The 25,020-nt window shown below is 43.5% G+C and overlaps 1 protein-coding gene across 1 annotated transcript in view; it reads right to left on the reverse strand.

Moving 5' to 3' along the window:
- The window catches only part of LOC141091131 (kyphoscoliosis peptidase-like), a 256,972-nt gene extending 237,467 nt beyond the window's left edge, over positions 1 to 19,505 (reverse strand). The window contains exons 1-3 of the mRNA XM_073576523.1: positions 19,406 to 19,505; positions 14,297 to 14,350; positions 13,920 to 13,970 (exon numbers count right to left, since the gene is read on the reverse strand). Of these exons, the coding sequence (XP_073432624.1) occupies positions 13,920 to 13,970; positions 14,297 to 14,350; positions 19,406 to 19,505 (205 nt within the window). The remainder of the gene's footprint in view (positions 1 to 13,919; positions 13,971 to 14,296; positions 14,351 to 19,405) is intronic.
- Between the last annotated feature and the right edge of the window lie 5,515 nt (positions 19,506 to 25,020).

The following is a 25,020-nucleotide window of genomic DNA, read 5'->3' on the forward strand; positions in this document are numbered from 1 at the left end:
TACCGTTGAGACGGCGGGGAGAAAAGAAACCGGATACAAGGTGGAGTCCATAGATGGCCAAACCTGCCTATCATTACCGACCATCCTGGAGTGCATCCAGATTCCTGACAACAGGTCAGAAATACCTTCACGGGAGGTGGCGACACATCACCCCCATCTAAAGCGTATAGCCCACCTGATACCTGAGATGGATCCAGAAACCCCAATAGCTCTACTTCTGGGAAGAGATATATTACAAGTCCACAAGGCTAGAGAATGTATAAACGGCTCCAGGAACGCTCCATACGCACAGAGGCACGACCTTGGATGGGTCATCATAGGAGACGTCTGTCTAGGAGGAGCACACAAGCCGGCCTTAGTCGACAGCATGCTTCACAATACTCTTGAAAATGGACATCCGTCTCTCTTCCAGCCATGTAAGAGTAGCTTCCTGATAAAAGAGTTGCCACGCAATGCTCCTGTCACGGTCACGTGTGTCTGGACGCAGCGAGTACCGCAAGGCGAACCCATATGACACACGTGACCCTGGATACACCGCCTCCAGTTGGGTGAATTTAGGTATTACACGTATTATACAATAGTCTGGAAACCCCGCCTCCAGTAAGGCGAATTTAAATAATAAAGGGGAACCTGGGTAACATTAACAATGGTGGGCCCTGCAATAGGGAATAGGGAAGTGGAGACCTCCTGAACTCCCCTGAGCCAGTGTCCCTGCACTCCTAACGTTCCCTATGCCAGTTCCGCACCGGGCGACGCACAGGAACCTAAAAACCCTAGCTCGCCCTAAACCTAAACCCTCACTAGGGAATTGGTCGGTGCGGAAACTAATCCCACCACTGCACTAAACACACATGAGGGAAAATGACAATACAGGGGAAACACCACTTAGCTTTGCTCTGTTGCGTACGCTCCTAGCAACAGAGCCCACCACCTGTGTGCATCATCTCCTCCACCCGGATCCATCACTATAACTAGATCCTTCACCATAGTGCATCCTTGGAGCAGAGTCCACCGCCAATTGCAGAAGTCCAGTAACAGAGTTCCAAAGATGAGTTCAGCTCCTGCCCAAAAAGTCAATCATGCTTGAGTCTAGCTCTCAGCAACCAAGTCCCGCATGCTGAGTACAACTCTCTCCATCATCGCCACTCCACCAAGCCATGCAAGCACCTTCTGCCGACACCACAAACTGTGACTCCACCACGCCATGCCATCCCTTCTTGCAGACCACATAGCTGCCACTCGTCCCCTCTGGCTGGGCTGCGCAGGACTCATGTTCAGCTCCTTCCTCACCCAGGCTTCCTTGAGGATGACTAACTCACAATATCAACAACAGTGATTGAACACACCTGACTCTCTTTTATAGAGCCTCACACCTGATTTATAATTACGTGCACATTAAACCAAAGAAACTAAAGTGCACTACCGCTCACCACCACCGGGGCAACTTAGAATGAACGACACCACGTGTAATAATTCTAATGGCCACCGGGGGCAATCAACCCACTTTGGCAACAAGCCAAAGGAAAAAAAGTTCACTTTGTCCATTTACTTGTCAGATCCACCTTGGATCATGACAGCTCCTCTACCTTGTCCGTTAGCTGATCCTTCCTGAGAAGACCACACATGTGACGGTGACCAAGATCACATAGAGTGCACATTTTTCCACAGAACAAGAGAGGACAACAAGGTAGCAATGTCCATAGAAGACAGACTGTTTTTGGACATCATGGATCGAGAGATGGTAAGAGATGAGTCAAAGAGTTGGATGGCCTCTCTACCATTTAAACTCCAGAGGCAACACTTACCCAACAACAGAGAACCTGTCTACGGTCGATTTGTCTCCTCAAACGCAAATTTCAGAAGGCACCTTAAATGAGAGAGCACTTCTTTGCCTTCATGGAGAAAATACTTCAGAATGGCCATGCAGAAATTGCACCTGTACTCCAAGATTCCGAGGAATGTTGGTACCTACTCATTTTTGATGTGTATCATCCTAAGAAAGCTGGTCAGATAAGAGTAGCATTTGACTCAAGCGCCAGATATGAAGGTGTCTTGCTAAACGATGTCTTTTTGTCTTGCCCAGACCTCAACAACAGACTTCTAGGAGTACTTCTTCGCTTCCGCAAAGATGCAGTGGCATTCATGGCTGACATACAACAGATGTTTCATTGCTTCCTTGTCAAAAAAGAACATAGAAACTATTTGAGGTTTTTCTGGTACCACAATAATGACCCCTACAAAGACATCATGGAGTATCGGATGAGAGTACACATCTTCGGGAACGGCCTTTCCCCTGCTGTCGCCATCTATGGTCTTAGACATTCAGCCAGAGAGGGCAAAGCAAAGTACGGGTCGGATGTTAGATCGTTTGTGGAGAAGGATTTCTACGTGGACGACTGCTTGAAATCCACACCCACAGATGAATCGGCAGTCAGTCTCCTAAAGAGGACACAATTTGATGCTGCACAAAATTGCTTCCAACAGCCAAAAAATGATGGCAGCTTTTCCCTCTCAAGATTACTCAACTGATCTAAAAGACTTGGATTTAGACACGGACTCCCTTCCCATGCAATGGAGCCTTGGTTTGCTCTGGGATTTGAAGAGAGATGCATTTACCTTTCGGATCAATGAAGAAGAAAAATCTTTCACACGTAGAGGCGTCCTATCCGTGATAAACAGCCGGTATGATCCTCTAGGATTTGTAACCCCTGTAACTATCCAAGGTAAAATGATGTTGAGAGACTTCACCCAAGAGATGTCTGAATGGGATGATTCGCTTCCCATGGAGAAGAGAGATTTGTGTGTAAGATGGAAGAAAACTTTAGAAGCCTTGTCATATCTTTATGTGGCACGACCATACGCTTCCGTGCCATCAACAGGAGTCAAGACGCAAAGTCTCTGTATCTTCTGCGATGCCTCAACCAAGACGATTGCAGCGGAAGCATATCTGAAAACTACTGACATCAAGGAGCAATGCCATGTAAGGCTTGCTATGAGCCGGACAAAACTAGCGCCAGTCCAGGAGCACACAATACCCAGGCTGGAACTCTGTGTGGCTGTGCTAGCAGTAGAGTTAGCTGAGCTTATCTCAACAGAAATTGACCTGGAAATCAAGGACGTTGAGTTAAGGATCAGGTGGTCCACTTGCCCTAAACAGTGGCAAACAGTTACCACACACCACAATCCTGAGGACAACGCAACTAGATCTGTTGAATCTAGACACCTTAAGGACACAACCTGGTTTACGGGCCCTGCATTCTTATACCGTTCAATGCCCTACAGTGACGAATCAGACACCTTTGAACTGGTATATCCGGATGCAGATGAAGAAATCGGCCCTCAGGTATCCACTCTAAGTATGGTGACTTCAGACAATCACCTCAAATCCCACCATTTCAGCAGGTTTTCAACCTGAAACTCGCTTGTTTGTGCCATTGCTTGTTTAATTCATGTGGCTCAGCCTTACAAGTCAACATCACCCACCATTCAGTCTTGTAAAGGTTGGCACCACTACAAGCACGCCTTTACAGCTCCAAACCTGGAAAATGTAAGTGGCATCACTTTTGGCCAAGCAGGGAGTGTTCTGCCCTCTGAATATAGGGCAAATATGTTTGTATTATGTGCTGGTTTAGTTAGCACCATCTAGTGGTGGCTGAATTTATAGCTGTGTCTTAAATAGCTTTATAGACTGTGTCTTTAACAGAGTGTTGCATTGTGAGATTGAAGCAATGTATTCTGGGAGGAGGAAGATGCTATTTTCTTCTGTGTATTTCATGGGACGCACATGTTTATTTGTCCTCCTGTAACTCCCCAACTTGAGTTCGTTATCCGGGTAAAGCATATCTGGTAAGATTAATGTCTTTTCTTGCAATGCAGTGTTACAGAGATGTTATTAACTGTACAGTAGCCAGTGCACAGCAGATGTAATTAGACACCTGTGTATTCTATGTAAAGTTTGCATCACACTGTATACTTCCTGTAATTGTGTTAGCTGTGTGATCGTCTCCCCAATACTTACCCATGTTGTTTGTGTTTGTATTTATATTTATAGTTTTACCGCATGTTCTATACTTTTCACCAAATAAACAAGTTGGACTACAGAGAACGGTCTGCTTATTTTGGAATATAGAAGGTGGTTTATGCTGTATGCTAGAGTGCACACCGTGTCAACGTGTATGAAGGCAGAGCAATTTTAGTCAAAAATATACCTATAAAGAGAAAAATCTTAATTTTTGCCAGAGCAGTATATATATATATATATATATATATATATATATAATATATAAAGCTCAAAGTGTGTATGTATGTATGTGTGTATGTATGTGTGTATGTCTGGGATAGGCATCCGCACCATCGCAGCTACAGCCACAAAATTTGGCACAGTCACACGTCTGGACCCCGAGAGCGTCCTAAGCTATGTTGTGAGGCGAAATTTTAACTCCGCGCGTTCCAATTCACCAAACAATTTTGCCCCTATCTACATACTGGGGGAAAAAGTGTGTGTGCGTCAAGCCCCGCCCCTCATTGTGATCTCATAATGCCCCTATTTGAATACTGGGGAAGCAGTGTGTGCATATCAAGCCCCACCTGTTATGATTGAGTCATCGTAGGAGGCAAAAACAGAAATGCTAGCTAAGTCCAGAAAACCAGAGCAGTTGGCAGCTATCGGATTGCAGACCCCTGATCCTATCACAACAACTAACAGTAGCCGTGGGGGGTTCCTACGATGCCCTAGACCCCTCGATCACAGCCAGAGAATTAAATAGGCCTACAGAAAGAAAGGGGAAATCTAAACTGCCCCAGAGCAGACCCCAAAGCAATAGGCAGCCCCCAACATATAATGACGGTGAAGCAAGATGAAAACACTAACACAGACAGAAAGATAGACTGAGCAAAGACGGGGCCCAAACTACCTAGATAGGAAAGGACAGGAAGGCTGCTGTCTGCAATCAGTGAAAAACCCTATGAAAATAAGAGCCAACAGACTGACAGTGAAAAAGGCCCTGAAGACGCTAGGCTTCAAAAAAGCTATGTCAGTACTCAGGAATATTCTGAAGACAGAGCAACAGGCAAAAGGAGATTCAGCTCACCCCAGCAGGGAATGGCAGAATCCAGAAAAGCAAGGAAAACAAAAACAAAACATAAATGCAAACAGGCAAAGCAGAAAACTTAGCTTTAGGGAAGCAGGAATCAGACTGGTGTCCTAGAAGTCCAAGGAGAAATCACCCGCAGGGCAGAAGGGCGTCGGCAGCCTTATATCCAGTCCGTGACTCCACTCAGCCAGTCATCCTCATTAGTCTCAGGTGCCTGATAATCAGGCTCATTACCTTCCTTTACCAGAATAGGGAGTTCACCAGACCTCAGTGACGAAGGGGAAAATGAACTCACAACAGTACCTCCCCCTTGAGGAGGGATCACCGAACCCTCAACCACTCCACCAGGGCGATCAGGGAGAGCCCGATGAAAGGCATGCACCAATCTTTTGGCATGAATATCAGAGGCAGAGACCCAGGAATTATCCTCCTGACCATAACCCTTCCACTTAACCAAATACTGGAGTCTCCGTCTAGCCAGACGGGAATCCAGTTTTTTCTCTACCTCATATTCCATGTTACCTTCAACCAATACAGGGTCTGGAGGTGCCACCCCAGGAACAACTGGTTCAACAAACCTCTTCAACAAGGACTTATGGAACACATTATGGATTTTAAATGTGACAGGAAGAGCCAAACGAAAAGAGACTGGATTAATAATCTCCAAAATCTTGTAAGGTCCAATAAATCTAGGCTTAAACTTAGGAGAAGCCACCTTCATAGCAATATTTTTTGATGATAACCACACCATATCACCAATCTTAAACTGGGGACCAATGGTCCTATGTCGATTGGAAAACCGCTGGGCCTTTTCCTGGGAGAGAGATAACTTATCCACCACTTGGTCCCAGATCTGGTGCATTCTCTCCACCACAGTGTCAACACCTGGGCAGGCAGAAGGCTCCACCTGCCCTGAAGAAAATCGAGGATGAAACCCAAAGTTACAAAAAAAAGGTGACATCAAAGTAGCAGAACTAGCTCTATTATTTAAAGCAAATTCGGCCAAGGGCAAAAATGAAACCCAATCATCATGATCAGCGGAAATAAAACATCTCAAATACGACTCCAAGGTCTGGTTTGTTCTCTCTGTCTGCCCATTGGTCTGAGGGTGAAAAGCAGAGAAGAAGGACAACTGAATTCCCAGCTTGGAACAGAAGGTCCTCCAAAATCTAGACACAAAACGAACTCCTCTGTCAGATACAATGTTCTCAGGAATCCCGTGTAAGCGAACCACCTGTTGCAAAAACAGGGGCACCAACTCAGAGGAAGATGGCAACTTAGGGAGTGGTACAAGATGAACCATCTTAGAGAACCTATCACAAATCACCCAAATAACAGTCATTCTTTGAGAGACCGGCATATCAGAGATGAAATCCATTGAAATATGGGTCAATGGCCTCCTGGGGACCGGCAAAGGCATCAACAACCCACTAGAGCGAGAACAAGATTTAGACCGGGAGCAAGTCCCACAGGACTGCACAAAATTCCTGACATCATGAGACAAGGTGGGCCACCAAAAAGAGCGACTCACCAGATCTCTAGTACCAAAAATACCTGGATGACCAGCCAATGCAGAGCAATGAACTTCAGACATCACTCTCTTCTTCCACTGGTCAGGAACATACAACTTTCCACTGGGACAATGCTCAGGTTTGTCCTCCTGGAACTCTTGCAGAGCAAGTCTCAAATCGGGCGAGATGGCAGAAAGAACTACCCCTTCGCCTAAGATGGTAGCAGGCTTGGTCACCACAGGAGAATCAGCAAAGAAACTCCTAGAGAGGGCGTCTGCCTTGACATTCTTAGTTCCAGGAAGAAAAGAGACCACAAAATCAAAACGTGTAAAAAACAAGGCCCACCTAGCCTGTCTAGGGTTCAAGCGTTTAGCCGACTCTAGGTAAATCAAATTCTTGTGGTCAGTGAGGACCACAACTTGATGTTTAGCTCCCTCCAACCAATGTCTCCACTCCTCAAATGCCCATTTCATGGCCAACAGTTCCCGATTCCCCACATCATAGTTACGTTCAGATGGAGAGAACTTTCAGGAAAAGAAAGCACAGGGATTCATTTTAGATGTTACAGGATCCTTTTGGGACAAAACAGCTCCTGCACCAATCTCAGAAGCATCCACCTCTACCTGGAACGGGAGTGAGACATCAGGTTGCCACAAAACCGGGGCAGAGGTAAATCTTCGCTTCAGCTCCTGAATGGAAGCAACAGCCTCCGGAGACCAATTCAACACATCAGCACCCTTCTTAGTCAGATCAGTCAATGGCTTGGCAATACTAGAAAATTTTGCTATAAATTTCCGATAAAAATTAGCAAAACCCAAAAACTTCTGGAGGGCCTTCAAAGAAGTGGGCTGAACCCAATCATATATGGCCTGTACCTTGGCCGGGTCCATTTCAATAGTTGACGGAGACAAAATAAATCCCAAAAATGAAATCCTCTGTACTCCAAAAAGGCATTTCGATCCTTTGACATACAGGGAATTCTCCCTCAAGATCCGGAACACAGTCCGAACATGTTCCACATGAGAATCCCAATCCTTGGAGAAGATCAAAATATCATCCAGATAGATAATCAAAAATTTATCGACTAAGTCTCGGAAAATATCGTTCATGAAGCACTGGAAGACAGAAGGGGCATTAGTGAGTCCAAAAGGCATCACCAGGTACTCAAAATGTCCCTCCGGAGTATTCCATTCATCCCCCTGCTTAATGCGGATAAGATTATACGCCCCCTGAGGTCAAGCTTGGTAAACCAGCAAGCACCTCTAACTCTAGAGAATAGATCCGAAATCAGGGATAACGGATACTGATATTTAATAGTAATTTTATTGAGGGCACGATAATCAATACAAGGCCTTAAAGAACCATCCTTTTTGGCCACAAAAAAAAAAACGGCACCTAAGGGTGAAGAGGATGGTCTAATATGACCCTTCTCCAACGCCTCCTTAATATAGGACCGCATAGCCTCGTGCTCGGGTACAGATAAATTGAAGAGCCGACCCTTGGGAAATTTACACCCTGAGCTTAGTTCAATTGCACAGTCATAACTCCTATGAGGAGGCAAGGACGCAGACTCATTCTCACTAAATACATCATAAAAGTCCGCCAAATAGTCAGGAACATCATGCGACTGAGGAGAGGTGGAAAAAACCGGAGCCTCACTAAAGGCACACCGACAACCCCTACTCACCACAGACACAGACTTCCAATCCAAAACTGGAATATGAATTTGCAACCAGGGAAACCCCAGAACAACGGCATCATGCAGACCATGCAACACCAAAAATCTGCAATTTTCTTGATGGTCTGGGGCAACCCGCATGACCACCTGGGTCCAAAACTGAGGTTTATTTTTAGCCAAAGGAGTAGCATCAATCCCCCTCAAAGGGATAGGCGTCTGCAGAGGTGTCATCAGAAATCCACAACGTTTAGCAAAATCCAAGTCCATTAGGTTTAGCGCTGCTCCCGAATCCACAAAAGCCTTGGCGGAAAATGTGGACAGGGAGCAGATCAGAGTAATTGCCAGAAGAAACTTAGGTTGAACACCACCAACAGGAAACGTGTGTGCAAAGCGTTTCTCTCGTTTAGGACAAACAGAAATAATATGCGAGGCATCTCCACAGAAAAAACACAGCTTATTACGCCTTCTGAACTCCTGACGTTGCGCCTTAGACAAAACTCTATCACATTGCATAGGTTCAGACGTCTGTTCAACCGGTGGCAACACCTCTCGTGCAATCCTGCGTTCACGTAAACGCCGATCAACCTGAATGGCTAATGACATAGAATCGTCCAGACCAGAGGGAACAGGAAATCCCACCATAGTATCTTTTACGGCTTCTGACAAACCCTTCCGAAAGAGAGCAGCCAAGGCATTATCATTCCAGGTAGTAAGGACCGCCCACTTTCGGAACTCTTGACAGTACAACTCTGCAGAATCTCGACCCTGGTTTAATGCCAACAGGGTCTTTTCAGCCTGATCAGTAGCATTAGGTTCGTCATACAACAACCCCAAAGCTTGAAAGAATGTGTTCACATTAGTCAGAATAGGATCATCTGGTTTCAAAGAAAACGCCCAATCCTGGGGATCGCCACGCAGCAAAGAGATGACAATTTTAACCTGCTGCGTGGAGCTCCCTGACGAGTTAGGCTTCAAGGCAAAAAATAATTTACAATTATTTTTGAAACTCAAAAATTTAGATCGATCCCCAAAAAATACATCAGGTGTAGGGATCTTTGGTTCAACAGCATGCGAACGAGCAAGGTAGGCGGAAATTCCCCGCACTTCCGCAGCGAGCTGCTCCACACAATCAGACAATTGCTTTATCTCCATTGAGAGAAAAAAAAATTCCCCCTACGGCCTCAGAGATATAGAGGAAAGAATATACACACACTTTTTTTTTTTTTTTTTCTTTTAAACACAATTCTTTCCTGCTATTGAGTACCCCAGGATCTGCGGTATGGCGGGTGATTCTGTTATGATTGAGTCACCGTAGGAGGCAAAAACAGAAATGCTAGCTAAGTCCAGAAAACCAGAGCAGTTGGCAGCTATCGAATTGCAGACTCCTGATCCTATCACAACAACTACCAGTAGCCGTTGGGGGTTCCTACTATGCCCTAGACCCCTCGATCACAGCCGGAGAATTAAATAGGCCTACAGAAAGAAAGGGGAAATCTAAACTGCCCCAGAGCAGACCCCAAAGCAATAGGCAGCCCCCAACATATAATGACGGTGAAGCAAGATGAAAACACTAACACAGACAGAAAGATAGACTGAGCAAAGACGGGGCCCAAACTACCTAGATAGGAAAGGACAGGAAGGCTGCTGTCTGCAATCCGTGAAAAACCCTATGAAAATAAGAGCCAACAGACTGACAGTGAAAAAGGCCCTGAAGACGCTAGGCTTCAAAAAAGCTATGTCAGTACTCCGGATTATTCTGAAGACAGAGCAACAGGCAAAAGGAGATTCAGCTCACCCCAGCAGGGAATGGCAGAATCCAGAAAAGCAAGGAAAACAAAAACAAAACATAAATGCAAACAGGCAAAGCAGAAAACTTAGCTTTAGGGAAGCAGGAATCAGACTGGTGTCCTAGAAGTCCACAGAGAAATCACCCGCAGGGCAGAAGGGCGTCGGCAGCCTTATATCCAGTCAGTGACTCCACTCAGCCAGTCATCCTCATTAGTCTCAGGTGCCTGATAATCAGGCACATTACCTTCCTTTACCCGAATAGGGAGTTCACCAGACCTCAGTGACGAAGGGGAAAATGAACTCACAACACCCGCCCCTCATTATGATGTCACAATGGTTGCCATGGTGACACTGATGTCATCATAGGTTGCAAGCCCTGCCGCCGCTCATTATGATGTCATAATGGTTGACAATGGGATGGAGGATTTGTGCTGGGTATATGGGCACTGGACTATGGGATGGCGGATATGTATATGGGCACGGGACTATGGGATGGAGGATGTGTGATGGGTATATGGGCACTTGACTATGGGATGGAGGATATGTTTGACGGGCATATGGGCACGGGACTATGGGATGGCGGATATGTATATGGGCACGGGACTATGGGATGGAGGATATGTAGGACGGGTATATGGGCATGGGACTATGAGATGGCGGATATGTATGATGGGTATATGGGCACGGGACTATGGGATGCAGGATATGTATGATGGGTATATGGGCATGGGACTATGAGCTGAAGGATGTGTGATGGGTATATTGGCACTCGACTATGGGATGGCGAATATGTATGATGGGTATATGGGCATGGGACTATGGGATGGAGAATATGTATGATGGGTATATGGGCATGGGACTATGGGATGGAGAATATTTATGATGGGTATATGGGCATGGGACTATGGGATGGAGGATGTGTGATGGATATATGGGCACTCGACTATGGGATGGCGAATATGTATGATGGGTATATGGACATGGGACTATGGGATGGAGGATGTGTGATGGGTATATGGGCATGGGACTATGGGATGGAGGATGTGTGATGGGTATATGGGCACTCGACTATGGGATGGAGGACATGTATGATGGGTATATGGGCACGGGCCTGTGTGATGGGTATATGGGCACTGGACTATGGGATAGAGGATATGTATGACGGGTATATGGGCACGGGACTATGGGATGGCGGATATGTATGATGGGTATATGGGCACTCGACTATGGGATGGTGAATATGTATGATGGGTATATGGGCATGGGACTATGGGATGGAGGATGTGTGATGGGTATATGGGCATGGGACTATGGGATGGAGGATGTGTGATGGGTATATGGGCACTCAACTATGGGATGGAGGATATGTATGATGGGTATATGGGCACGGGCCTATGGGATGGAGGATGTGTGAAGGGTATATGGGCACGGGACTATGGGATGGAGGATGTGTGAGGGGTATATGGGCACGGGACTATAGGAGGGAGGATAATTATAATTTGCTATAACTAGCTACAGTTAGTTACTATGCCCGGGCAGCACCGGGCTCTTCAGCTAATATATATATATATATATATATATATATATATATATATATACCAGGATGGGATGGGGCCAGGACGCATATCTACTGGTATGTAGGGTGCATATATTCATGTGGTCAAAATTGTTGGTACCCCTCGTTTAATAACAGAAAAGCTCACAATGGTCACAGAAATAACTTGAATCTGACAAAAGTAGTAATAAATACTGTCTTACAAGAACATTGTGAATGTGCAAAAAAACAAACATTTTTTCTTCATTTCGAGACAAGAAACAAACAAAAAGTGAAATTAAGGCAGTTAATAAATTGTAAATTTCCCAAAAGAAACAATTGCTTAGATACGCCATGTCAGATATCAACCAGTCAACCTTCCTCCATCTTTTATCGAATAAAACATCATGGGCAACATATACAGACCATTTGTGAAATGTAGTGAATGACTATAATATACTCTCCGCAGTGTAGCAAAATATACATAAAAACTACCAGCCAAATTACCATACATAACTTAACATTACTGCTAAATTAACAACCCTAACTTAGTAATATGGATTGCTGATAAGGGAGGAGAACTACACTAGATAGCGAGCACTATGGGGGGGCAACTACTATTAAGAAAGCAGAAAGGAGGCATAATTACATTTTAAAGGGAACCTGACAGCTGATACATGCTGTCTGAACCAATCATAGAAGCAAAGAAACAGACTGTTAGAGTTGGAGGGAATCTCCGGGGTCATCGCAGTGCAGGATTTCCTAAACTGTCTAAGACAGCCTCTGTTTGAAGACTTCCATTGAAGGAACTCACCACCTCTCATGGCAGCCTGTTCCACTCATTGATCACCCTCACTGTCAAAAAGTTTTTTCAAATATCTAATCAGTGTCTCCTCCCATTCAGTTTCATTCCATTGCTTCTCATTTTTCCATGTGCAAATGAGAATAATGATGATTCCGCTACACTGTGACATCCCTTCAGCTATTTGTAGACAGCTATTAAGTCTCCTCTTATCCTTTTTTTGCAAGCTAAATATTCCCAGATCCTTTAACCATTCCTGCTAGGACATACTTTGTAGTCTGCTCACCATCCTGGTAGCTTTCTCTGAACTTGTTTCAGTTTTTCAATGTCTTTTTTAAAATGTGATGCCCAGAACTGGACACAGTATTCCAGATGCTGCCTGACCAAGGAGAAGTAGAGGGGGGTAATTACTTCACGTAATCTAGACTCTATGCTTCTCTTAATACATCCTAGAACTGTGTTTGCCTTTTTTTCTGCTGCATCACTCTGTTAACTCATGTGCAGTCTGTGATCTATTAGTATGCCCAAGTCTTTTTCACACATGCTGTTGCTTAGTTCTATTCCTCCCATTTTGTAGATGTAATTTTCATTTTTCTTGCCCAGATGTAGAATATTGCATTTCTACCTGTTAAATACCATTCTTTTAGTTGCTGCCCATTGTTCAAGCTCACCTAGATGCTTCTAAACCCTTTCTGTCTTCTCTAGTGTTAGCTATCCCTCTTAGCTTTGCATTGTCTGCAAATTTGATCAATTTACCTTCAGTTCCCATATCTAGATCATTTATAAAAATGTTGAACAACACTGGAGCTAGGACAGAGCCTTGTGGTACCCCCCATGAAACATCCTTCCAAATGGGTGTGCAACCATTTATTACTACTCTTTGAGTATGATCACTCAGCCAGTTATGAATGCACCTAACCATAGCCTTTTTAATCCCATACTTGGTCATTTTTTTTTTTACTAAGGATCTATGAGATAGTTTATCAAATGCTTTGCTGAAGCTGAGATATACAGTATCCGGTCTTATTGTTTTCAGAATGTTGTCTGCTTGACAATATGTTTTGTGGCTATTTGCATTAGCATTTGTGAAGTGTTTTGAGGCAACTTAGACGGAGCTTTAGTTCCTCTGAGTACAAAAGCATCCCGCAGTTTCAGATGAGGTGGATAGTCAGGATGCCTCAATACACATAAGATAGCTCGTTAGTCCGACTGAAATTGGTGCATCCAGAAGATTTTATTTTTGGGGAATCTTATTTCTTGATTGATTGTCAAATTTCCTGATTGTATGACATAGTAGATCATCTACAGACTACTTTCTTGTAATGTGTATATACAGTACTATCATGTGCTATACTGCTTCATTGTCTTTATGATTTTTTAGTTTTTAGTTTCTTAATATAGTTCCAACAAACATAGACACGTCTGAGTGACGATCAATATGGTCACCATTATAGCTCACAACACTGTTATCATCCAGCTTGGTGCATTTACAATACCATAGTGGTGTTCATACCTTGGTTAATGAATGATAATCTGGTTTGGTTTTTTCGTCCATTTTCCAGACCTGATAAAGAAATATCACAATGTTAGAGTTTAATTTACAGCAATTATCTCCATTTCAAGGTGGTAGACACATGCCAAATCTTTGTGGGTTATTTTTGTCACGTCTTTTCATGACTGAGATGGAAATATCAATGTCCAAGAGGCTGTTTCACTCTAATTCTGCAACTCCCATAGAAATGAATGTCAGCAGACCAGCTCTGCTGTTTTTATGACTGTTCCCAGAACACCTCTTGTTACTAGCGCCTTGGACGCTATTACTATCTAAGCTATTAACAACTGAGATGGAAATAACCCAGTAAGGATTACTTTTGTTTTGTGATGACTCACTGGAGCTCTGGCGGTTTTCTTCAATATCTTCCACCTTTCTATCATCTTTAAGACCTGGAAATACATAACAGCAGAGAGGATTGTCATATACTAGTATCACTGATAACGCATAGCTATATAGATATGAGTACACTTTATTAGTGTCTGAAGATAGAGTCAACTGAGGACTCAGCTGGTCAGTGCAAAATGTGCAGATCTATAGATGAACAGTGAGGTGTCACGCCTGCAGGTGGCACACGTGGTTCATGGACCCACTGTGCGATTGGCCGGACTTACCCAGGAGGGGTGTAATTAAGCAGCTACCTTGGTGTTCACTGGAGCCTCTGGCGATGAGGTCAGGCTTGTGCGGCAGGTATTTACCAGGGCAGCGTTTGGCAATAGCAGCTGACCCCAAGGGTCAGAGACATTAATTTGAATAGAAAGTCCTAGAGAGGACAAGACAGTCACTGGGACAGAGACAAACTGTGCAGTTTCTGTAAACAGTTCTGGAGTTGGCCGCAGGGTTTCAGGACCAGGGGACATCTTCTGAGCTTCTGGTCATGCGCAATACACCTCTGAAGCTGGGAAGCGTACACCCGGCTTCAGAGATGCATGGATGCTGTCAAAATGAGCTGTGTGATGTGCTAGATTTGCATGAGCTAGCGATAAGGCAGGCTTGTGCAAATTATGTTATTGATAACATGGAAAGAGGGCTGATTAGTCTGCGGAAACTAACGCCCTATAAACTAGTCAAATCGCTCATTAGCATAGGAAACTGAAACACTATTAATCTTTTTTTAAAGCATTTATTTAACTGAATTACATTATACAGGGCTGGTTAGGCAGGGAGTTTAATCATACGTAGGTGAATGCTGCTGGGTTGGAGGTCATGGGGGACCTGACAGGTTCCCTTTAAATAATTATAGAAATAGAATAAATGATGTAAAAAATTAAGGAAGGTCATATCACATCTCCTGGACAGGGGCGGATGCAAAAGAGTATACAGACATTACAGTAGGTGATCACAAATGATTCTTTCTTTGAAGAAAAACATTGTTTAAAAGCAGGCTTGGAAATATTTTACCTCACAGAAAGAATCAGCTGTGATCCCATGCTAAGCTACCTGTATATTTTCTTTTGTATCTTTCCCTGCCCAGGAGATGTGGTGTGATCTGACCTTGTTCCTGTACCGTCAGAAATGGCCATTACACAGTCCACAACAGGGGCACATTTATAAGATTATCTCAACACAGGAACATTTTATTTAACCCCTTTCTGCCATATAACGTACCATCCCGTCCATGTGCCCTGGGACTTAATACCCATGGGCAGGATAGTACGTCATAGCGATCAGCGGCACTCACGGCACTATGTGCCAGGTCAGGTCACAGTAACCCCTGGCACACTGCGATCAAACATGATCGCAGTGTATCGGGGGCCGAGTCCGTAACGACCCACCCTATAAAACTGTCCCACTAGTTAACACCTTTAGTGAACCCCTTAAAAAAACAAGGCAAAAAACAAATGCTTTATCATCATACCGCCGAACATAAAGTGCAATAACACGCGATCAAAAATACGTATATAAAAAAAAATGGTACTGCAGAAAATGTCATCTTGTCCTGCAAAAAACGAGCCGACGTACAGCGTCATCAGCAAAAAAATAAAAACGTTATAGCTCGCAGAATAAAGCGATGCAAAAATAATTATCTTTATATAAAATTGTTTTTATTGTATAAAAGCGCCAAAACATAAAAAATTATATAAATGAGGTATCACTGTAATCATACTGACCCGAAGAATAAAACTGCTTTATCAATTTTACCACACACGGAACGGTGTAAACGCCCCCCCAAAAGAAATTTATGAAATGCTGTTTTTTGTTCATTCTGCGTCCAAAAAATCGGAATAAAAAACGATCAAAAAATGTCACGTGTCCGAAAATGGTACCAATAAAAACGTCAACTTGTCCCGCCTAAAATAAGACCTCACATGACTCTGTGGGTCAAAATATGGAAAAATTATAGCTCTCAAAATGTGGTGATGCAAAAACTATTTTTACAATAAAAAGTGTCTTTTAGCGTGTGACAGCTGCCAAACATAAAAACCTGCCATAAATAGAATATCAAACCTCCCATTTATCACTCCCTTAGTTAGGGAAAAATAATAAAATAAAAAAATATATTTATTTCCATTTTTCCATTAGGGTTAGGGTTAGGGCTAGGGTTAGAGGTGTGTTGGGGTTAGGGTTGGAGTTAGAATTGGGGGGTTTCCACTGTTTGGGCACATCAGGTGCTCTCCAAACGCAACATGGCGTCTGATCTCAATTCCAGCCAATTCTGCATTGAAAAAGTCAAACGGTGCTCCTTCCCTTCCAAGCTCTACCATGCACACAAACAGTGGTTAACCCCCCATATGGGGTATCAGCCTACTCAGGACAAAGTGCACAACTTTTGGGGTCCAATTTCTCCTGTTACCCTTGGGAAAATAAAAAAATTGGTGGCAAAAAAATCATTTTTTGTGGAAAAAAATATGATTTTTTTATTTTTATGGCTCTATGTTATAAACTTCAGTGAAGCACTTGGGGGTTCATAGTGCTCATCACACAAAGTCTGCATTTCAAAACGTCACTACTTCCCTTCCGAGCCCAGACATGTGCCCATACAGTAGTTTTCTCCCACATATGGGGTATCAGCGTACTCAGGACAAATTGGACAGCAACATTTAGGGTCCAATTTCTCATGTCACCCTTGGGAAAATAAAAAATTGGGAACTAAAAGATCATGTTTGTGAAAAAAATATGATTTTTTTTAATTTTCACGCTTGGGCATTATAAACTTCTGTGAAGCACTTGGGGGTTCAAAATGCTCACCACACATCTAGATAAGTTCCTTTGGGGGTCTAGTTTCCAAAATGGGGTCACTTTGTTGGGGTATCCACTGTTCAGGCACATCAGGGGCTCTTCAAACGCAACATGGCGCCCGATCTCAATTCCAGCCAATTTTGTATCAAGCGGAGCTCCTTCCCTTCCGAGCTCTGCCATGCGCCCAAACAGTGGTTTACCCCCAGATATGGGGTATTAGCGTACTCAGGACAAATTGCACAATATCTTTTGGGGTCCTGTTTTCCTTGGGAAAATAAAAATTGGGGGTGAAAAGATAGTTTTTGTGGAAAAAATATGATTTTTTAATCTTACGGCTGTACGTTATAAACTTCTGTGAAGCCCTTGGGGGTTCAAAGTTCTCACCACATATCTAGATAAGTTCCATGGGGGGGTCTAGTTTCCAAAATGGAGTCAATTGTGGGGGGTTTCCACTGTTTAGGTCAGAGGTCTCAAACTGCATTCCTCAAGGGCCGCAAACAGGTCATGTTTTCAGGATTTCCTTGTATTGCACAGGTGATAATTTAATCACCTGCACAGATAATGATTCCAGCACCTTGTGCAATGCTAAGAAAATCTTGAAAACACGCATGGTTTGCAGCCCTCGAGGAATGCAGTTTGAGTCCCATCGTTTCGGCACAACAGGGGCTCTCCAAAAGTGACATGGCGTCCGATCTCAATTCCAGCCAATTTTGCATTGAAAAAGTCAAACGGCGCTCCTTCCCTTCCGAGCTCTGCCATGCACCGAAACAGTGGTTCCCCCCCACATATCAGCGTACTCAGGACAAATTTCACAATAATGTTTATGGTCCTATTTCTCCTGTTACTCTTGGTAAAATAAAAAAAATTGGACCTGAAGTAATTTTTTTGTGAAAAAAAGATAAATGTTCATTTTTTTAAATATTCAAAAAATTCCTGTGAAGCACCTGAAGGGTTAATAAACTTCTTGAATGTGGTTTTGAGCACCTTGAGGGGTGCAGTTCTTAGAATCGTGTCACTTTTGGGCATTTTCTATCATATAGCCCCCTTAAAGTGACTTCAAATGTGATGTGGTCCCTAAAAATAAAATGGTGTACAAATGAGAAATCGCTGGTCAGCTTTTAACCCTTATAACTTCCTAACAAAAAAAATTTTTGTTCCAAAATTGTGCTAATGTAAAGTAAACATGTGGGAAATGTTATTTATTAGTTATTTTGTGTGACATAACTCTATGGTTCAAGGGCATAAAAACTAAAAGTTTGAAAATTGGAAAATTTGTATCAAATTTCCAATTTTTTCGCAATTAAATCCATGTCATACTGAATAAATTTTGCCACTATCATGAATTATAATATGTCATGAAAAAATGTTCTCAGAATCATTGGGATCCATTGCAGCATTCTAAAGCTATTACCACACAAATTGACATTGGTCAGAATTGTAAAATTTAGCCTGGTCATGAAAGTGGAAACAGACTTAGGGGGGAGGGGAATGAAAAGATTAAGGGCATAAAAATGAAAAGTTTGAAAATTGCGAAATTTTTAAAATGTCTCCAAAATTCTGACATTTTCATAAATAAATAAATTTAACACTAACATGAAGTACAATATGTTGCATAGAAAACAGCCTCAGAATCAGTGGGATCTGTTGAAGTGTTCCAGAGTTATTACAACATAAAGTGACAGTGGTCAGAATTTGCTCTAGTCGTGAAGGTGAAAACAGGCTTGGTGGCGAAAGGGCTAAAGAAAACCACATTTTCTGTAAGTGTTTTGTAACCACTCACCTGCTATATTCATTGACAAATATATTCTGCTGATATCGGCTTAGAGAATCATGGAATCATGTTTGCCCCTATTACCTTGATGTAAATGAAGCAACCTGGCTACATGGACAGCACAGTGGCTCAATTGTTAGCCCTGTAGCTTTGCAGCGCTGGGGTTCTGGGTTCAAATCCTACCAAAGACAACATCTGCAAGGAGTTTGTAGGTTCTCCCCGTGTTTTATAGGGTTTCCTCCCATATCCCAAAGACATACCGATAGAGAATTTGGATTTCGAGCCCCAATGGGGACAGTGATGATGTTAATACAGCACTGTGCATTATGATGGCAGTATAATAAGCAAAGCATAATAATAATGGTAGAGGTGAAAAGTGGCAAATTGTACACATAATAGTTTCTAATTTACTGCATAATTGATCCTATAGATAGCATGTAATGTAATCATGCATAATAATATTACATATGGAGGAGCAGAGGGATCTTGTACTCACATAAGCAGTAGAAACACAGGTAGAAAGGTAACAGAGGGAAGCAGAAAATTCCAAGCAATATCCTTTGCCATAGCTTGAGACGTTCGTGAAGTGCTGCCATCGTACGCGCTATGGTGAGTGATAATCATTTCTTTCTTCCTCATTATTTCTTCATTAAGAGAACTTTAAACCATGAATCAACAGCATTTGCATGTTGTAGATCTACACACAAGGAAATGCTCCCTAGTGACAAAAGGAAAATAAAAGTGACTCTGAAATTTAATTGTGTGACTTGTTACTGAGGCAACTACTTCCAAGACTATCAAACTTCACATTATAAAAGCCATGAATCAGCTACTGATATGAAAGTACAGGTGCATTTACTATACTTGATGATCGTTAACAAGCTGTTCTTGTTTCACAATAATCGTGCAGTCTAAACAGGCTGCCGAACAGCAACGAACAAGGAAAATGTTCCTTCATTAGGTAAAATGACCATTTGGTTTGCACAAAAGATCATCATTCTCGGCAGTGCATCATTTTACTTATACAAGACTTGTTCTGCCGAGAACAATTGCAGCCAATGTGCACTGAACAATCTATAACTCTATAGCTTTTCTATTAACCCTCCTACTCCTTCACCATGCTTACATATGCCCTCACAGTGTTTGCGCCTTTAATCCTCACTCTCCTTTGCTATCCCCAAACCCCAGCACCCTCTAACCAAATAATCATCTCGTCTTCCCTCTTTCCTCCCACCTGACCTCCTCTGCTGAACTGCTCCTCAAACTCAAATATGTCCTAATTAAACATTTAACAAGCTGCCCACTCTCCTCCCACCTGCTCTCCCTTTCTCTGCTTCTCCTCACTGCTGGCGACATATCTCCCAATCCTGGACCCCCACAGCTCATACCCCCCATTACTACCCCTTCCTACCACTCCCTGTCTAATAAGAACTACAGCAATCTTTCCAGCTTAAAACCCGTGCCATTGACACCCAACCCCCTGCTCCCTCTCTCTGAAGCACTTTGGAATGCCCGCTCCATCTGCAATAAGCTTCATGTGATTCATGACCTCTTTCTCTCTCGCAATCTTGCCTTTCTCGGCCTCACAGAAACCTGGCTGACACCCTCTGACACCGCCTCCCCTGCTGCGCTGTGTTACGGAGGCCTCCACTTCACCCACACTCCTCTCCCTGGCAACAGACACGGTGGAGGAGTGGGTCTTCTCCTTTCTTACAACTGCACCTTTAACCCAATCCCACCTCTTCCCTCCCTAATTCCCTAATACTCCCCTCTTTTGAAGTCCACTCTGTCCGCATCTACTCTCCCTCCAACCTCCAAGTGGCCGTCATATACCGACCTCCAGGCCCAACCACTGCCTTCATTGACCAATTCTCTACCTGGCTTCTTCACTTTCTTTCAACTGACATCCCCACTGTCATCATGGGTGACTTCACTATCCCCACTGGTAGCCTTCAGTCAGCAGCCTCCAAACTCCTGTCCCTTACTTCATCCTTTGGACTTACTCAGTGGTCCTCCTCAGCCACCCACACAGACGGACACACATTAGACCTGGTCTTCACCCACCTCTGCTCTCTTTCTAACTTCACCACCTCCCCTCTCCCTCTCTCTGACCACCATCTACTCACTTTTTGATCCCTGTCCTCCTCTCCTGGCACCCATGTCCAGCAACATGCGCACCCCCGCAGAAACCTTGCACACCTAGACACCCACGTGCTCTCTGACTCTATTCTACCACTGGCATCCATATCCTCACTCCAAGACACAGACAATGCCACTCCCGCATCAGCTATTGACACAGTCACTCCTCTCGTTCATGGCAGAAAGCGACGTACCAACAGATAAACCTGGCACAATAACACCACTAAAAAGCTCTGGCAAGTGTCCAGGGCTGCAGAGTGGCGATGGAAGAAAAAAAATTCGCAAGATGACTTCACTGCATTCAAACAGGCAACACTCGCTTTCAAATCTGCCCTCACCTCTGCTAAACAGGCCTACTTCACAACCCTTGTATCTTCCCTATCCTACAATCCCAAATAGTTATTCAAAACTTTCAACTCCCTCCTCCGCCCACCACTGCCCCCTCCAACCTCCCTCATCTCTGCTGAGGACTTTGCACACACTTCAAAAATCAGATTGACCAAACATGGCAAGTCTTCATTGTTCGACCACCACAACCCCTTTGTATACCAGACCAATGCCCAAACCCCATAACCTCCCTCTCCAACATCACTGAAGGGGAGCTTAATCGCCTCTTCTCCAAATCGCACCTCACAACCTGTGCACTTGACCCTATCCCATCCCACCTCCTCCCCATCTTCACCACCACACTTATCCCATCCCTAACCCACCTCTTCAACCTATCGCTAACATCCGATACCTTCCCTTCTGCTTTTAAACATGCCACAATCACGCCTATCCTTAAAAAACCAACCCTCGACCCAACCGCTATGCCCAGCTATTGCCCAATATCACTGCTCCCATTCGCTTCCAAACTCCTGGAGCTGCACGTCCAAGCTGAACTTTCCTCCCACCTCTCATCTAACTTACTCTTTGACAATCTACAATCTGGTTTCCGCCCCCATCACTCCACTGAGACAGCCCTGACCAAAATTACTAACGACCTACTTACAGCCAAAGCAAATGGACAATACTCTATACTCCTGCTTCTAGACCTGTCCTCTGCATTCGACACAGTTGATCACTGACTCCTACTACAGATCCTCTCCTCCTTTGGCATCAAAGACCTCGCCCTATCTTGGATCTCCTCATACCTTTCAAACCACACATTCAGCGTCTCCCACTCCCACACTATCTCCTCATCCCACCTTCTCTATGTTTGAGTCCCCCAAGGCTCTGTTCTAAGACCCCTACTCTTCTCAATTTATACCCTTGGCCTGGGTCAACTCATAATGTCCCATGGATTCCAGTACCACCTTTATCCTAATGATACTCAGATCTACCTCTCTGGCCCAGACGTCACCTCTCTGCTGTCCAGAATCCCGGAGTGTCTATCAGCCATATCCTCCTTCTCCTCTCGCTTCCTCAAGCTCAATGTGGACAAATCTGAACTCATCATCTTCATAGAATCATAGAATCGTAGAGTTGGAAGCGACCTCCTGGGCCATCTGGTCCAACCCCCTGCTCAAAGCAGGATTCGCTAAATCATCCCAGTCAGATATCTGTCCAGCCTCTGTTTGAAGACTTCCATTGAAGGAGAACTCACCACTTCTCGTGGCAGCTTGTTCCACTCATTGATCACTCTAACTGTCAAAAAGTTTTTTCTAATATCTAATCTGTGTCTCCTCCCATCCAGTTTCATCCCATTGCTTCTAGTCTTTCCTTGTGCAAATGAGAATAAAGTTGATCCTTCTACAATGTGACAGCCCTTTAGATATTTGTAGACAGCTATTAAGTCTCCTCTCAGTCTTCTCTTTTGCAAACTAAACAATCCCAAATCCTGCAACCTTTCCTCATAAGACAGGGTTTGCAGACAGGTCACCATTCTGGTCGCTCTTTTCTGAACTTGCTCCAGTTTGTTGATGTCTTTTTTAAAATGTGGTGCCCAAAACTGGACACAATATTCCAGATGAGGTCTGACCAAAGAGGAGTAGAGGGAAATAATGACTTCACGTGATCTAGACTGTATGCTTCTGTTAATACATCCTAGAATTGCATTTGCCTTTTTTGCTGCTGCATCACACTGTTGACTCATATTCAGTCTGTGATCTATTAGTATACCCAAGTCTTTTTCACATGTGCTGTTGCTTAGCCCTATTCCTCCCATTCTGTATATGCTTTTTTCATTTTTATTGCCCAGATGCAGTACTTTGCATTTCTCCCTGTTAAAAACCATTCTGTTAGTTGCTGCCCACTTCTCCAGTTTATTTATTTCTTTTTGAATCCTCTCTCTCTCTTCTCTAGTATTAGCTATCCCTCCTAGCTTTGTGTCATCAGCAAATTTAATCAGTTTACCCTCAATTCCTTCATGTAAATCGTTGATAAAGATGTTAAACAATACAGGGCCCAGGACAGAGCCCTGTGGTACCCCACTTGAGACATTCTTCCAACTGGATGTGCAGCCATGTACGACCACTCTTTGGGTCCGATCACTAAGCCAGTTATGAATCCACCTAACAGTTGCCTTGTCCATTCCATACTTAGTCATTTTTTTCAATAAGGATTGTATGATAGACTTTGTCAAATGCTTTGCTGAAGTCAAGATATACTATATCTACAGCATTTCCTTGATCCACCCAATCAGTGATTCCGTCATAGAAGGAAATTAAGTTAGTCTGACATGACTTATTAGTTACAAACCCATGCTGACTCTGTTTAATCACTTCATTCTTATCCAGGTACTGACATACATGTTGTTTAATAATTTGTTCAAAGATCTTTCCTGGTATAGAAGTCAGATTCACCGGCCTATAGTTGCCTGGGTCCACCTTCTTCCCCTTTTTGAAGATAGGAACAACATTTGCTCTTCTCCAGTCTTCTGGGACTTCTCCTGTTCTCCAAGAATTTTCAAAGATTATGGAGAGGGGTTCAAAAATTTCTTCTGCTATCTCCTTCAGTACTCTGGGGTGTAATTCATCTGGACCTGGAGACTTGAATTCATTTAGGTTAGCTAAGTGTTTCCTCACTATCTTTCTGTTTATAGATATCCTGGATTCTTCTATTCCCTTAATAGGACAGTGAATAACAGTTGATGTTGCATTTCCTTTCTGAGAGAAAACAGATGCAAAATAGGAATTTAAAAGTTCAGCCTTCTCAACAACCTGTCTTACCATTTCTTCATTTTCATCCTGTAAAAATCCTATAGCATCTTTGACTTTTCTTTTACTTTTGACATATCCCCAGAATCCTTTATTATTGCTTTTGACTTCTCTTGCAAGCCTCAATTCATTTTCAGCTTTAGTAGATCTGATTTGTGCCCTGCAGGTTCTGCAGACAGCATTATATTCTTCTTTAGATATGCCTCCCTCTTTCCATTTTATAAACATTTTTTTCTTCCTTTTTAGCATGTGCTTAAGTTCTGTGTTCATCCATCCTGGTTTCCATAAATGCTTCCTATTATTCCCTCTTTTCGGAATTGTTAACAATTGTGCTTTGAGAATTTCATTTTTCAAGATTTCCCATTCTTCCTGGACATTTTTATCTTTAAGGATATCCAGCCATTGGATCCCTCCAATTCTCTTTCTGAATCCCTTAAAATCTGCCTTTCTGAAATCTAACCTTGATGTCTGAGTCTTCACAGGTCTTCCTCCTCTAGTTATCCAAAATTCTAAAATAGCATGGTCGCTACCTCCTAGGGTCCCAGCCACTTTTACCTCCTCAATAGAGTTGAGCGATACTGTCCGATACTTCAAAGTATCGGATCGGAATGGATCGGCCGATCTTAAAAAAAAGTATCGGTATCGCCGATTCCGATGCCGGAAGTCCCATTCAAGTCTATGGGACTTCCGGTATCGGAATAAGAAAAACCCTGTTTTTGCCTTGTACAGCCTCTCTGGGGTCTGTACGGGCCTTTCGGGGGGCTGTGCCGGCCTGCCAGGGGGTCTGTGCAGGCTCCGGTGGTCTGTGCCGGCCTGCCGGTGGTCTGTGCAGGCT

This window comes from Dendrobates tinctorius, unplaced genomic scaffold (assembly GCF_039654945.1).
Source record: "Dendrobates tinctorius isolate UK_male_01 unplaced genomic scaffold, ASM3965494v1 ptg000049l, whole genome shotgun sequence".
Lineage (NCBI taxonomy): Eukaryota > Metazoa > Chordata > Amphibia > Anura > Dendrobatidae > Dendrobates > Dendrobates tinctorius.